Source organism: Hyperoodon ampullatus (assembly GCF_949752795.1).
Source record: "Hyperoodon ampullatus genome assembly, chromosome: 12".
NCBI lineage: Eukaryota > Metazoa > Chordata > Mammalia > Artiodactyla > Ziphiidae > Hyperoodon > Hyperoodon ampullatus.
In genome coordinates, this window is record NC_136925.1 from 81,330,506 (window position 1) to 81,347,209 (window position 16,704).

General features: G+C 46.9%; 1 protein-coding gene across 1 annotated transcript in view; it reads left to right on the forward strand.

Moving 5' to 3' along the window:
* FNDC1 (fibronectin type III domain containing 1) overlaps positions 1 to 16,704 on the forward strand; it is a gene marked incomplete at both ends in the record, with an annotated part of 97,568 nt that overhangs the window by 25,895 nt on the left and 54,969 nt on the right. Inside the window, 3 exons of the mRNA XM_079716660.1 lie at positions 207 to 401; positions 2,748 to 2,834; positions 3,261 to 3,329. Coding sequence (XP_079572786.1) covers positions 207 to 401; positions 2,748 to 2,834; positions 3,261 to 3,329 — 351 coding nt within the window. The remainder of the gene's footprint in view (positions 1 to 206; positions 402 to 2,747; positions 2,835 to 3,260; positions 3,330 to 16,704) is intronic.

Consider the following 16,704-nt stretch of genomic DNA (forward strand, 5'->3'; position numbering starts at 1 on the left):
TGAAATGCGTAAAAGCTTGTAGGTTTGGTATGCCTGTTCTGCTGTCGCACTGTAATGATGTCCAAATGTGACGATACTTAAAGTCTTCAGGATCAGACAGATTGAAAGGCATTTGCTCTTTTGCTAACAATGTCAGAGAACATTGGAAAAAATTCGTTCTCCCAATCTGCCCTTCCCGTGAGTTGATAGTTGCGCTGTTTGCATAGCTGACCACCCACTGAAGCCAAGGCATGTGAAACTGCTGTCCACTAAAATGGGCCTGAAAGTCACGTGGGACCCACCCAAAGATGCTACCAGTAGACCCGTGGAGCATTACAACATTGCCTATGGGAAGTCACTGAAAAGTCTTAAATACATCAAGGTGAATGCGGAGACACACTCCTTCCTTATTGAGGATGTGGGTAAGTGACACTCTGGTCTTGTTCCCTGTCAGAACTAACTGTACACCTACATTCTCCTTCCATTCTCAGGGTGACTATTTGTGGGACAAAAATGGTACCCAGTGGTTCTTTGGGGATGGACAGCCAAGGTCAAGCGGCTATTAAGCAACAGCCTTCATCTTGCCCATGGGCTTCCCCAACCTGCCTTTGAAGTCCAGTATTCCTGGATCTCTCTCCACATTGATGTAGGGAACAATTTTTAGTTTCTGGATGTGCTTTTGGAAAATACATCAACCCTTTTTTATCTCAGGAAATTGACAACTGGACAAGTCTGTAGCCTGATCTTGAGATTTCTAATTTATAAACCATTTTATAATTAGGGATTACTCAAATAATATGTCCCTGTAGGGGTGTGTGATGTGTCATGCTTTGCCACATGTGGTTCAAAGATATAACATTTCTCGCCATTAGATTTGATTCTGGAAGTTTGGGGTATTTAGCATTTTGCCTAAATATATTCTTTTATAAGTGCAGGTGTAGGTGGTTTTGAACTTAGGCTTTGAGCTGCCTCCAGTGGATCCTCTATCTTCTGCTTTTTGGGTCCCACTGGCCTGAAACCCTGTTTATTCTACAGTCATCTCATGGTCCAACCTTAAGATGGATCATAAGAAGTAACAGAAGTCAGCACCTGTGACAACCAGGTTCCCCACCGGCCACGTTAGCATTCTGCTGCGTTCCTTCAGTGGATCAAAACCAGCTTGTGGCTTCTTAGTTTCCTGGTCACCATCCAGTACACTTACTCCTTCTCCACCTCCTGCATTGTGATATTAAGCTTTCTGGGTAGCAGAGCAGAAACTGCACGGAGGGGAGACAAAGAGGGACAGATTCCCGTCTTCATGGTTCCAGCGAAACATACGTTTCACTGGATCTGAATCTCCTCCACGTCACTAGGGCCCCACAGAGTCCTACTGCGAGGTTAAATGGAGTTTCTATCCCACCAAAGGCACGAGCAGCGTCACATTTGCTTGCTCAACCCTTGGGTTGTTAGGGTTGCTGCAGAGAAGAAAAACATGCAGTAAGAAAGCCCTAGAACTCACTGCAAACTGAGAGTGTCTCCCCAGCATCTTTCTGATGAGTTAACTGAACAGAATCGGAGACACGTTGATGAAATTTCTTTGAAATACAAATAAGCTCAGAGCGAAGAGAGAAAGTGCCTGGCGAAACCTGGTTTTGCTTTTTGTCTGAACCTAGAGCATTTCCCAGTTAGTCCGGCAGGTCGTGCCAAGCCCTCAATGCCACCAGGCCCTGCTATGGTCAGACAGAAGGCGGACCAGTCTTGAGCATAGCAGGGGTCCCAGATGTGTGGCTGCCCCTGGGCCTCTGGCTTGAGAACTGAAGTTTTGTGAAAGGAACGTTCCTCACTTTGAGCAATGCAATTAACGTTATTGCCTTGGACAGAGCTCTTACCTCTCCAACCCTTCATGCCCTCAAATGCCCACAAACTTTCATCTCTTCAAGGAATTGGCACCTTCATTTACCTTTCATAAGATAATAATTCATTTGGAGGAAAACCAGCACTACTAGAGTTTTGCTTTTTGAAGCTGCAAGTTCAGGGTACCCTCCACTTGTAACACGGTGTCTGGGTTTCCTTTTGTATCCCAGCAACTTCAGGATCTCAGCCAAAGAGACCTTTGCTACGTGTCCTTGACCTGTAGATGCATGTCAAAAAGTGAAGCCCAATTATTTCAAGCTTAGCATATCCAAGATCCCAGGAAATGTTTTTCTAGACTTTTGTTGAAATAGTCAAAGACAGCATGCATACATAGTAAGGGAAATATTTTATTATGAAAAGAGGAAAATTCCGTGTAGCTTTATTTATTGCAGTGAAGATTTCCCATGCACTAAATTTTATGAGTTACCCTGAAATTTTCTCACTATTTTTGGAGGTTGCCATTTGGAGTTTCCATTGGGAAATATTCTTTGTAGTTACTAACACTGTGGGTTAAACCAGTTATCTAGTGGACACTGCATGCCTGTTTTCTACATTGATTTCACATTAAAAAAACGCAAAAGCTTTTCTTGTTGACTGTTCATGAATGCAGGTTTATTACACATGTCATGTACTTTGTATTAAATAAATTTTGTGTTCTTTTGGTCAGGTGTGCTTCAGTTGCCTGGGATGAATGTCAGTGATTTTGATTAAAGAAAAGAGAGAAAGCTATAGTTAGACTGGTCACTTAATTCAGATTTTTATATTTGGTTATAACTGGTATAAGGTTATAACTGGTATATATTTGGTTATAACTGACTTAAATTGTCATTCTTGGAGATTTGAAACGGTGGCTTGATATAAACCATATGTTTCAGAGCCGGGGGTAGTGTACTTTGTGCTGGTTACTGCAGAAAACAACAGTGGAGTGAGCCGTCCAGTTTACAGAGCTGAAAGCCTGCCTGGTAAGTCTTATCTAGAATTGGAGGCTGTATTTTTGTGACTTAGATTGGGAGATTCTTTGCTTCGTCAGGTCAATACAAATCTAGAATCATTAAAGAGTTCCCAAACAAGAAATTTTTAGACTTGTATGCCAAGCTGAAAGATTGAAAACTAGGAGAGATTTATCCCTTTCTTTTAAAATAATTTTGATGTAGGTTATTAGCGTTTTGTCTTAAATTTCGGAGTACTCATTAGAGTAAACTATGTATAAAAGACCAGAAATGTGTGTTGTCCATACAGGTTAGGGGCCTAGTCACTCGTATGGCCTGAGCAGATCCTTTGGAAGATTGTTGAAGAGACCGTTGAAATATGCGTTTAGGGATGCACTGAAATGTGGACAGTCCAACAGTCCTCCTTTCTAACTATCAAGTTCCATTTTCCTAATTTAGGAGGTGAATGGATCAAGATTGATGGTTTTCCCATTAAGGGTCCTGGACCATTTAATGAAACCGTCACAGGTACTATTTGCTCATTTGGTTCGTGTCTTCACTGAAGCACCATCTCAAAAGAGGCCTGTGCTTCTGTCACACACACATGTGCTCACAAACCTTCATTTGGTTCCCATCGCTAGACTAACACACATGCCGCACAGTTTTGGTCGATCTGCTCTGTACCGGATGGTCCAGACTGCAGCCAGTGTTGCTCACTCCTCACTGCTCTTTCATGTTCTGGTGTGGGGGCATGTCTTCGTCTACATCTGGGGATGCTGTTGCACTGTTAACAGGCAAATATGGTGGTTGAGATGGCAGTCCTGGCCTGATGAGGATATTTACAGCTCTTCTACCTGTGGATGCAGAAATGAATGGGGCCCACCAAACAGTGGCTTTTATTGGCTAATATGCTGCCTCAAGGCTTTTTGTCTTTTCTTATCCATGGGATATTTTGTGATTTGTTAGATAACCTGCCTTCCATCTCCGCTCCATATTTGTATATATGTGTGTTTTATCATTTGGATGTTGATGTTGTCTGGCCATATTGTTTTACTTGTTGAGAGAAGTGTTGACATTTCCTGTGTGCTTCATGAATATATTTGATTAATGGTTAAACGATAATGCAAAATGAAAGCAGTTATTTCAGAGTGTGGTCGGGTGATATCCCAAAGGCAGTGAGGCAAGGAGCAGTGTTTTTAAATACATCAATCTGGTATTGTTGTTGAGAGGAAGGTGAGTATGTGGAAACCAATGACCCTAATCTGCTGCTCAGGTCAGATTTGATGGGTGTAGGCAGTTTTCAAAGTCCGCTTTATACAAAAAGGGAGTGGAAGAACAAAACAACCAGAAAAGGAAACTGGATTTCTAGGAAAGGTGATATGTTCTTGTTTAAATACGTTGGACGTGAGGGGATGTAGTGGCGATGTCTTATAGGTGATTGGAGATGAGGGCCTGAAAGTTGGAAGTGAGAAGCAAGAGGTAGGCATGGGTTTGGAAGTCATGCTGTAGAGGGAGAACTAAAGTAGGGAGAGTGATGAGTGGGTGAGAATTAGGAGAGACAAGAGTAGAAGACAAGGATCAAACCTTGGAAGACATTGACAGTAAAAGAGTCAAGAAGGTAGTACACCTAGAAAATGTGCAAAATAAGAAAGGACATTTATTTCAGAGGTTGTCTTCCCCTAAAGATACACATGTAAACATTCACAGACACACATAAACCTTTTACTGACAGATGTACTGTGCCTTGTATTTGAATTTTATACTTTGTATTTTAAATAACCATTTTATTTTTATCATCTTCCTGATAGAGTTTTCTGAATGGCAGTTTTAGAGCAAGTAATTTTCTTACTTTTTCTTAAGTAGTTAATTTCTTATGCCTTCTTTAATAGAAACAGGTGTGTGTTTGAGAGTGGGTGTGCATGTCCTTTCTGAGTAAGCACATGGGAATAAACCCTGGGAATTGGGAACCACAGACAATCATGCCCCAGCTCACTCTTGGTTTTATGGACTGTGAGATCCTTTAACCTCTCTCTGCAGGAGCCTCTGTAGGCCCTACTTGCCAAAGAATGCTCTGCTATAATACATAACTCTGTATTTGCCATACATTATGTTAAAAAAGAAGCTGGAAGAAATTGCTAGCCAAAACCTTTTGCAGTATATGATATAAAGCAGAACTTTAAAAAAATGCATATCCAGAATGCATAGACTTGGTTACAGTGCTCCAGAAAAAAATTACATTTCATTGTTAATGAAAATAAAAAAAATAATTTATGAGAAATTATCAATAAAGGATCAACATGCATCTGTACCTTTTTTAATATGGCCTGGAAAATATGCTATGCTATTGTTCTGAGGAAATTGTTAATATATGATAATCCTGTTAAACAAAAGAAGTACTATTCTGAATTCCAGGTATCTTCATGCAAAGGAAGGGATTTGTCCTAGAAACGCAGACATTAGCATCTGCACCTGGTGTGAGGCCCCAAGGGTTGGCTCTAGTGCTTTGATCAGTAATACCTCACGTTCTTCCGGTGTTTATTTGAAAGCAGAGGAAAATCCGTTCTTTTATTCTGCTGGAAACAGTGGTTTCAGTTCAGATTTCAGAAGGCCTCCTTTGCTGGCTAGAATCTATCTTGACCTCATTGTCTTTACTTAAAAATAGGACTTTAATTATTTAATTAATTCATTCAGGGCCTGCGGCTTTCCAGGCAGAGTTCTGGGTGCAAAAGACGCAATAGTGAATAAGATAGACAAGGGCCTTAATGGCCTTAATGAAGACTGTATTCTAGTGGGAAAGAAAGATCATAAACCTGTAAGCAAAAAGTAATGCATACAACCTGTATGAGTTTGATAGGGATGCCATAACAAAATATCACCGACTGGTTACCTTAAACAATAGATATTTATTTTCTCACAGTCCTAGAGTCTAGAAGTCCAAGATTAAGGTGTCAGCAGATTTGATTTCTCCTGATGTGTCAGCAGGTTTGTCTTTCTCTTTGGCTTATCTTCCCTCTGTGGGCATGCATCCTTGGTATCTTTGTGTGTCCAAATTTCTTCTCCTTCTAAGGACACCAGTCAGATGGGATTAGGGCCACCTTAGTAATAACCTCATTTTAACTTGATCACTTCTTAATAGGCCCAGTCTGCAAACACAGTCACATTCTGAGGTAACTAGGGTTTAGGTCTTAAACATAAAAATTTGGGGGGTGGGGAGACACAAAATTTAGCCTGTAACATAATCATAAATTCTTTGAAAAACCAACAGCTTGTGAAATAGAACAAGCAGGGTGGCGGAGCCTGGGAGGTGCCAATAAGATGGCGGAGACCCTATGGGGACTGTCTGAGAAGCCACAGGAGGGGAGGAAAAACGTGCAGGGAGTCCTGGAGGTGGGCTGGACCTGAGTGATTCTCAGATGGTCACTCAAGCAAATGTGGACACTCTCAGAAAATGATGGGACTAAGCAAAAATGCAACTCTAGGGCAGAAGTTTAGACTTCCTCTTTGGGTAGCTCATCTCATATCTTTTTGTTAGAAAGTGTTCTTAGTATGTAAATGTAAAATCTCTCCTGTTGAGATGTAAACCCATCTCCCTTTGTTTTGTCCCCAGGGAAGAGAGGTTGCACGTCCCTTCACATATTGGAATCCTATTATTTAGCTTTCCTGCAGACTTTTCTGAAGTTGTTTTAGCTCTTTTCCTGTGACGGGATCTGGGTAATCTGCTCTGTGCAGAACCAGGCACTGGGAGTCAAAATGAGGACCACGGTCCAGGATGAGGACCACGGTCCACCTCTGCTTCCAGCCAGCCCAGGGACTCAGAGGGCAATTCATCTGCTTTCACTTGCTCTTCATCTGGGAAATTTTAGCTCTCAGTAGGATCACATGTACTTTTAATAACGTTATGGTTTTCTAAAAACCTAGTCCTTTGCGCTTTCCTTAAGCTATGGTGCCCAAACTAGACATAAAATAAAAGTCGGATTTATGCCTCCTATTTTCTTTACATTATACTTAGTTCATGAAGCTTACTACTTTTTTTTTTTTTTTTTTTACAGTTAAATTAGAGCTCAGACTCAAGTTCAGCACAGAGTTCACAAGTCTCTTAGGCCATTTTCAACCAACACTGGCATGATACCTGTGGTCCAGCCATTCCTTTCCTTATCACAGTCACCCCCTGATCCCCAGGTTGCTCCCTGAATCCAGGTAACTTGAGGGCACTTGGCTTATTGTGCGCTTGCCACACCCACGTCCTGGACTGCACCCACCTCCGTGACAATGGTCCATTTGATGGTCTCACTCCTGTCACTTAAGATGAAGTTGCTCCCCTCCGCAATCTAGAATCATGAAATTCCCCATCATCTCACTTCTTAAGTGCCCTCGTGTCAGAAGCTTGTTTCAGATCCAATCAGGCTTTGTGTCTGTAGACCCTTCCCCCTTCCAGAGTCCAGAAGCCATCTCCTGGCTCATTTCTTGCTTAGTTTATCTGGGTCCCCAGCATTTCAACCGCACGCGTGTCAGCATGGCCATGCCAGACACCCTCCTCCCCCCAGCTCTCTGGTTTTCCCTCCTGTGTGCTAACTGCTGAGCCTTGTGGGACAAATAAAGAGCTAAGCTGATACGTGTTGTGACAGCTTCTCAGAGCTGGTTTTCTAACTTCATCTGGGCCCTCGGCTCCGCTTGGCATTGGTCTTACTCAGTTTCCTTTCTTTCTCCCACAGTGGCTAGTCCAAAATTTGGCCACTTTCTTCAGGCTCCTTCCCCCACCTGCCTTCCTCTCACTTCTAGCAAGTAACCTTGTTTCCTGCCTCCCTGGGAAGTAAAGGTCATCAGGGTGACACCTCTTGTCTTCCCTCTCTTGACTTCCAAACCTTCACGGCTCCCTTCCCTCCTCCTGGCTCTGAGGAAAGGTTGCTGTTCTCTTTAAGGTTGACTTCAGACACGTAAAGCTTCTTTGCAAGCGTGGTTAGACCCGAGGGCTGTTCTGGGGTTGGATTCAACTTTGGAGCCTCCCCTCCCCCATAGGAACTGGCTCAAAAGCTGATTTGAACAGGTGTCAAATTATTTGACACTGAAACAGTGAAACTATGAAACCCCGAAAACCAAAGCTTGGCCTCTTTCCTTTCTTCCCTGGCACTCCTTTCATAGGAAATGCCTGTGGACATATCAGGAAGGCGTGCCCCGAGCATGCGTTTTGGTCTTTTCTATCAGTAGTTCATCAAAATGAGCACCCATCTCCAGGTACATTTTCTTGCTAGTTTGTTTATATAGATGTAACTGATGTGGAATTTGAAAATTCTAACCCATTGTCTTGAGATGGGCTCCTTCCCTAATCTCTTAACTTAGAGCATAATTAATCCATCAAACCATAATCATCTCCACTGCACACTCTTGCAGCCCAGACTCAGGCTCAGCCAACAGTGAGAGCTGATCTTCTGAGCCCTTCAGCCATACAATGATGGGGCTCCCCAGGAAGACTCCAGGTTCAGTTCTAAGAACCTTCTCAGGTTCTAAGCTTCCTTCTAAGGTTCTAGGGTTCCTTTCAGCTTTGAAATTTCATGAATTAATGACACTAAGGCACTTTGAATGAGTGATCCTAAGCTTTGCAAGCAGTTGGGAAGCATTCCTGAGAAATGGTTGTTTGCCTTAGTCTCCACCCTACTTGGAGTGTCTTAGGTCAGCAAATCCAGGAAGCGTATTAGCCAAGGAAGAAACACTGAATTATAGTTTCTGGGTGTTGGGGTTGTGACTGAATACACAAAGATGCCCAGGATAAAGAACTGTCTCCAGTGATACACTGGAAGTGGCGCCCTCCCCTTCTGTGGATGCAAATGGCAGGCTTTCTGCCAGATGAGCCAAGGAGACGGTTGTGTTAACTCACTTAAACTGATGTGTGTGTGTATGACTCTGGGAAAGAGTAGCCTGTGTGGTACAGCAATAGGCAAACCACAGACAGCACTGCCTCCCTGGGCGGTCGTCAGATAATCCTGGAGCAAGATCCTGGGGCTGCTGAGTGTTGGACTTGAGCTTTAAGTGTAGCCCAGTTCAAACTTTCTAATTATGATCAAAGACTGTCCTCTTTGCACACACTGGTTTCAATTTAACAATTCTTTGGCCCACAGGGAATTAATAATGTCTGTGACATTATATTTTCAGTAGCTCTCTCATGCAATTATTAGTGGGTTTTTTTTTTTTTTTTTTTTTTTTTTTTGTGGTACGCGGGCCTCTCACTGTTGTGGCCTCTCCCGTTGCGGAGCACAGGCTCCAGACGCGCAGGCTCAGCGGCCATGGCTCACGGGCCCAGCCGCTCTGCGGCATGTGGGATCTTCACGGACCGGGGCACGAACCCGTGTCCCCTGCATCGGCAGGGGGACTCTCAACCACTGTACCACCAGGGAAGCCCCAATTATTAGTGTTTTTTTAAGTGTGCAATTCACAGGGCAGACCTGGTTTGTGGTTCCTGGCCTGGATGGCGAGCTCTTCCGGGGCAGGGCAAAATGATTTACTCATCTTTGTATCTCCAGAGCCTGGGCCAAGTGCATAGTATGTGCTCAAGACATGTTTGTTGAGTGAAATAAATTTGGAGGCTGCTTCTGCTCCACACCTGTGCTCTGGAGGACGCACAGTGTGTCAGGAGGTCGGGCACCCCCGTCTCGTTTAGCTGCTGACTCTGGGGCTGGCCCCGGGCAGGCCACTGTGTCGTCACTTTGTGGTGCTGTCATTAGTCAGAGATCCTAGTTCTTGTCCCCTGTTCTGGCGGGGCCTGGGGGAAGGATGGCGTTGAATGCATTTGGAGATTGGAGTCCCTCAGGGCTGGCTGCTCTGTGAAGACACAGTCAGATCCACCTGCTGTGGGGTTACCCCTCTCCACGGTCATCCTGGGGCTCAGGTCTCTTTACGTGAGTGCCTGTTTCAAAGCCGCCTCTCACATCAGAATGCGGTTAGACTTCACCAACCTTAGAGGCTGTTCTTTAGTCATAAAAAGTAGGCAGTAGAGGCTTGTGTGCAGAGCCATTTAACGTCATTTAGCCAGACGTTCTTGGGTGGTAACTCGGGAGTTTCAGCCCAGACAAGAATGCCGTGGGAAGGACTCAGCGCCGGCCAGCTGCCCGGAAGAGGCAGCAGTGGTGATCAGCCTTCCAGGACAGCAGGGCTGAAACCCACATTTTGTGGTGTTTCATTTCCATGTCTACACTGATGAGTGTAAATATCTGTGCACAGATTTTCCCTTCAGTGAATTGTTAGGAAATGAGCGACTGTGAGAGAGGCCCTTTCCTCCCATGGACGGGCGCTTATTTCAGAGGCTGATGAGTGGCTGCTTCGAGTGGGCGGGGCAGGGGCTGTGGACAGCTGGGGAGATGAACTGTCCCCACTGTCCCCACGTGTGTGGCCTTGAATGGAATGTCGGCCGACCTTGCCGTCAAGTCTTAGAGGAACCTGCAGTAGTTAATAAACCTACCGGCCCGATAAGGCGAGGATCCCGGGGGCTGGATGCCACTTTCTGACTGCGTATCTATCACCGGCTTTTCTTTCGATGTCTGAGTGAAGCAGGGGGTGGGAGGGGCAGTGATGTCACTGAAGAGGGTGGCAGCTTCTTATATAGGCTCCCTGCAGCGGAAGAGGTCAGTCGTGAAAGAAAGCACTTTCTTTTCTCAGTTGTCAACCTATTCATGTATGGTAACTGGATCTTTCATTTGCAAATGACATGTTGGATGGCGCTAAAAATTGAAATCATGAATAGCCTTTCAACAGAAAAAGGTCTTTCATACCCAGAAAACAACTGCATTGCTGAGTATCCTACTCCCAAATGAAACCAATGCAGAAGAGCTTTAGACTAAAACAAACCAGACCAAAAAAAAGCTTTGAATAATTTTTCTTAGAATTTTTAACACGCCTTCCTCTTAGCTTACATCGACCAGCAGGCTCTGTGTCCTCTGTGGGGTGAGGCAACGCCAGGTGTCCACATTTCAGCCGTTAAGGAGTTCAGGAAAGAATGCTTGCTTCCTTTGCTTTCTGTGGCCCTCCTGAGTCCTCAGGAAGCGTGGCTGAAAACTGAAGCACCACCAGATGGGTCCAGCAGATGCTTCTAACGATGCGCTTTCACATCCCTCGTGGAGGAGGCTTGGCAACGGGTCATCTGCAGGAGGTCCCCATCCTTCCTTCCACCCTGAGTCAGGTGAGGCTGGGCCAGGGACGGGGAGCGAGTGAGCTGGGCCCAGGCAAGGGCTCACCCTAGGCCCTGGTGCAGGAGGCTCAGCACGTCGGCAGCTGTGTCACTGTTCCAGGCTTGTAGTTGAGCCACTGCCCTGAGTAGGACACAGAGATCTTAGCTCTGCCTTCGTGGTGGTAGAGAAAAATGATCGGCTTAACGTAGGGAGAGACGCCCCTCAAAGGGCTTATGATCTGTAAGACTGAGGGATGTGTCCATGCAAACAGTTAGAGGACTGCTGATTTTTTGTTCTGGTAGTGGAGCACGGCTTCATCGCCAACTTGTGCAGAGTTTGCCTGTGTCGTTAATGTCCTGCTGGCTGCCACCATGGGGCGACCTGGCCTTCGCAGCCTCAGTCCTGTGCGGTGACACTGATGGTGTAATTTTCACTGATATCCATAGCACCACTGGGGTCAGAGTCAGCCACTGATTGACATTTTTGGATGACATCCTGAAGCTGCTGACATACTGCTCATTCTTGGGGCTTCTCAAACTGGTTTCTCAGAACTCGGGAGAACATGGCACTGCCAGCAGTCCAGGAAGGCATGAGATAAACGACGCAGATCCTACGGGAAGTGGTTTCTTGATGGTTGGTCATTTAAAATGTTATTTATGACTTTAAAACAAACAACAAAATATTATAGAGTAGTCTATAAAATTCAAATGCAATTTTGAGATAAAACCGAGATTGGGGCTAAATTGCCATGCTCCAGGCTTCTGGGGATTGAGCTCATTTTCTTTGCTGTTACATAAACCTTGGTGAAGCGTCTGAGGAGCTCTGTTCAGTGGTAAGGTGAGCCAGCACTTTTGTGAAACAAACAGCCAAACAAAACAACATGGTTGGAATGGAGAGGTCCCGGGTTGGCTGAAGCATTTGCTTTGTTTCTGAGACAGTCCTGCTGGATTTTGAGGACCCCACTGGGGACACAGATGCTGGCAGCCTTGTCCCAGCCTGTGGGGTTGGCCTCTGACTGCACCGTCCCTTTCTATACCCCACGTTGAGTAGGATTCCCTGTGGCTTCCTCATCTGGTGACAGCCTGGCTGTCCCTGCATAATCCTAGGAAGCAGGAAAGAGGAGTCTCTGTGAAACCTGGACAGGGGGCGCCAGAAACCTTAAACCGAGGGCACTTAGGTTTGTCTGTATTAAAAGTTAGTTTTAAATGCTTTATAAAAGGCTTCCCCTATCCTTAACATTATTCGTAATTGACATTGATTAGCTCGGGGGAGATCAAGGTTTTTTTTTTTCTTTCAAGACCTTCTGTCTTCTCCCAACCACCCCTCAAAAAGCAGCAGCGATGGACTGACTCCAGGCGATGGTTTAGGGGTGCTGTTCTGGTGTCTCTGAAGGACGCTGAGATGCGTGCCTGTCACACTCATTCTCCCCATGGTGTCCACAGTGCCTCCCAGCATGAGTCAGGCAGCCAGGCCATCGGGGTAGCTGCCCAAGTACTTGGCTGTTCATCAGATGGTCGCTCCTGGGAGACAGAAACACAGATGAACGTCAGGGGAATAGTGTGATGAGTGGATCATGACGGAACAAATGGACCCACCTGCCCTGAAGAGCAGCCAGGCCCTCGGGAAGGAACTTAGCTGGCATCTTCTGAAGCAGGGGTGCTCACGGCATGAAAGTCTTAGATGGTGACGCCTGGCTCTGCAGACCAGTCCTTCACCAGAGGTGTCTGTGAAGCACCAAGGGGGACCTCGTCCCAGACAGGCGCCACGCTTATGCCACAGCGCGCTGCTGGCGACGCCCACACTGCAGCCACCGTGAGTTTCGGAATAACAGTGCAGAGAGCCAGGGCCACAGCTCCGACAGACCTGGGTTCCGATGCCAGCTTAGTGCCTTTTGCTGCCCGGCTTCAAGATTCTCCCTTAATCTTTCTGAGCCTCACTTTTATTGTCTGTCGGTGGGGTGTTTATTGGGTTATTGTGAGGATGCTTGTCCAATGACTTACGTGGTAGGGATCCAATAAATTAGGAAGGTTGGTGATGCTCTGACAGACGCTATTCCAAAATGAAGCCACGAGATTTCCTTTCTCCTTGTTAAATAGCTGGGCCTGTCCAAATAGACAACAAGTCGGTTCATCGTTAAATGTACTGAGGTCCTGCAGAGCTTTGGGACTCATCAGACGTGTTGCGGGAGGATTGTGTGTCAGAATTCAGCCAGGAAGAAGGAGCCCTTGGCAGACAGACGCTGTGAGGTGTTGCTGACCTGCCCCCATGTCGGGGGCAGGGGACCCAGACTCACAGTGAGGGCAGCAAAGCGCGTGTCTGTCTCCTCCGGCTGAGACAGCTCATGTCACCCCCTCTGACGCATCGCCCCTCCCCCTCTCCACTTCCTCATCATGCTTATTCATCAAAAGCACATACAAGGCTCTGGAATCTCACCCAGACAGATAGACGTGGGAGGGGGGTGTGTGTTCACAAGCCCTCAGGTGTTCTGATGCGCAGTGCAGCCTGAGGACGGCGCCTCGTGGCCTGGCCGGAATCCCGCCCGCCCTCAGACCAGGGTCCCTGGTGGCCTTGAGGTCTGCTGCTTGGGGAGGGCAGGGAGGCTGCCTGGGGCAGAGGCTGGGCGAGTGGAAGGCCAGTGAGCACCCCGGGGTGAGGATGAGGACCATCTTCTCAAAGCTTGGAGGTCAGCACAGTGGGAGTCAGGTTGGTCCGTAAGCGGGACAGACCACTTACTCTGCGAAGCTCTAGACTGAGTGACCCCTCACATTCTCCCGGAAAACGAGGATGTCCTGCTAGCTGAGACCAGGCCAGGGAAAGCGGTCCCAGACAGCAGTGGCCGTGTACTTTTATACCAATGAAGAGGAGGGACCCGCTCAGATGGTAACTGAGATGCTGATGAGGGCAATGAACAGTGCTTTCTATTTATGGTGCAAAAAAAGTCACCTGGATGGAGACAGCCTCATATTTGTAGAGGCTTTGGCAATAAGTCCATCTCTTTTGCTCACGTCTGGTTCTTTGGAACCCATGTTTTTAGTGCCCAGTGTGTGTCAGGCATCACGAAAAGCTTTGTGATACACCCACAGCTCACTTTCTGGAAGGAGCCACCCATCCACCCACTGAATCTGATAAATGGGTGATTTCATTTTTATCACGACCACAAACACAACAGGCACTTAATGTGTGCTTCATAGATGCCAGTACGATGTGAAATGCTTTACGTGGATTCGATTACAAAACCCAGTGTGCTAGACACTAGTTTAGAGAGGAGGAAATTGAGGTGCGGGGAGGATTCTCAAAATCACACAGGAGTGAGAAGTACACGCAGATGCAGACCCCTACTTCTGAGCCTGCGGAAGCCCAATTCAGAAACTACACGTTTAACTAGCATTGAATTGTAAATGGGCAAAGCGTCATGTTGAATTTTGGATTTTTTTCTTTGTGATAAAAACAGATTTTAATTCCCTCCAGTTTCAGAATTCTTGCCAATTTGCATAGCTGGCGATACAAATCGGGAGAGACATTCTTCTATTTATTTATTTTTATACATTTATTTATTTATGGCTGCATTGGGTCTTCGTTGCTGCGTGCGGCCTTTCTCTGGTGGCGGCGAGCGGGGGCTACTCTCCGTTGCGGTGCGCGGGATTCTCATTGCTGAGGCTTCTCTTGTTGCAGAGCACGGGCTCTAGGTGCACAGGCCTCAGTACCTGTGGCGTGTGGGCTCAGTAGTTGTGGCTCGCGGGCTGTAGAGCGCAGGCTCAGTAGTTGTGGCGCGTGGGCTTAGTTGCTCCGCGGCATGTGGGATCTTCCCGGACCAGGGCTAGAACCCGTGTCCCCTGCATTGGCAGGCGGATTCTTAACCGCTGCACCACCAGGGAAGTCCTGGGAGAGACATCCTAATTGTGCCTGGCTTTGGATACTTATCATAATCTACACGGTAATTGTTTCACCCAGCTGACCTGCCTAGTGTACGGTGTGTAATCACTGTAGTTCTTCTGTGATCGACCCGTTCTGTGCAACGTCTACCTGGCTACGTGGTACCCAGAGTGATGGACGGAGTGTGTCCTGCCAAGTTTAAAATACACTCGGCACTGGTGGATGTGAACTTGACTACTCTTGGCAATTGTGACTTCCTGTTTTCAAGATAAAAGATTTACAGGGATTTATTAGAAAATTTTCAGAAGGCTTCTGTGAGGCTATCACATATGGCTGAGAGAAAACAGACAATCTCCTTGAGAGTGAATTTGAACCATATGAATAGTTTTTCTTCATGTGCGCATCAGCTTAAAAGAGGACTCCCAGATGATCTATAAAAGATCTATAAAAGCTGTTTAAAGTATGTATCACCAGAATTTTAAAGGAAGGAAAATTTGAAAGTACTTGAAAAAAATTGTGGTTGGCTTTTCTAAACTCAGAGATTTGAAGGATGGAGGGCTGTGTGTTGAGGGATGACACTGTCACCTCACTCTGGTTTCCAGGGTCAGTGGCCTCTGCGCAGTCTGGGGACAGTTGTCTGGGACAGTCTTGGGGGAGGGGCCTTGTCTGGTTCCTTAGCTACCTGCTGAGTATACTGTCTGATCCATTTAAAAAAATGCATACATGCAAATGTAATGCCTACTGTGCAAGGCATTACGCTCTCACTCGGAAGGGGGCCTGTCCAGCTCAGAGCCCTTGTCCCACATTCATTAGCAGAAGAGGTTGAGTGTTTGGTGGGATGGCTCGTGGGTAAGGGGAGAGCATGAACGGAAGGGGCGTAGGTGGACGAGAAGGGAACTTGGCATCAGTGGCTGAAGACAGGTCGCTGCTTGGCACTTAGCTGTGTGGCCTTGGGTCTGTTACTTCACCTCTCGAACCTCAGTTTTCTCGTGGGGATTATGGCATCGATCCTACTCACCTGGGAAATGTTGGAAGGACAATTAAAATGAGCCATGCAAGAGCTCGTGACAGACTGGGAGGTGCTGTAGGGAGGACTCAGTGTGGGTGGCTGTACTAGCCTCAGCCCTGTTCCCAAAGCTTGCTCAGCAGGCCTCGCCTCGTTCTCGAACCCTGGAGTGGAGGGTTAGACAGCAGGCTGGAGCCTGGGGGAAAGCCTGTACAGTCCGAGGGGGTGGCATGGCCGACGTTGAGTGGGCCTGGCGTGGGTCAGGACCTCAGGCAGAAACCTGTGCCGTCTGGGACCGAGCTCCTTGTCCCTGGAAACTCACGCCTTCCTCCTCCTCAGGGACCCTGTCATTTTGGGGCATTCCAGTGGTCTTTTTCCTTTTACTGTTTGTTCAGAATTTTGCTATTGAGTGTCAGGACTGTTTGTCCTGGAACCCAGCCCTACGACACTCCCCAAGGTCCCCCAGTAAAAGTGCTCTCTCCATGGACGCTGGTTCCACTGTAAAATGGGAGGCTGGAAGGGTCCCAGGACAGGGTCAGAGCCACAGAGCGGGGAATGCCATCTCTGGTCAGTAATTTATTTTTCAGCTGACTCCTGCGAGACCCATGCATGTGTTTTTGGTAGCTTTGCCCATTTTGCTGGAGATCATCCCAGAAGTCCCACGCTGATGTGCTGCCTTCTGCAATGGAGGGGAGTGTCGTTATGTCCCATGGGGCTTTAGAACAAGAGCTGTGGAGGGCAGCCCTGAGGCTGGTCAAGTCGGTGACAGCACCATGGACACCCACCACGTTTACTGCTGCCGCTGGGGAGATAGGCTGTGGTCGCCAGGTTGGTTGGGGGGGAAGCTGCCAGTCCCACTGGGAAAACG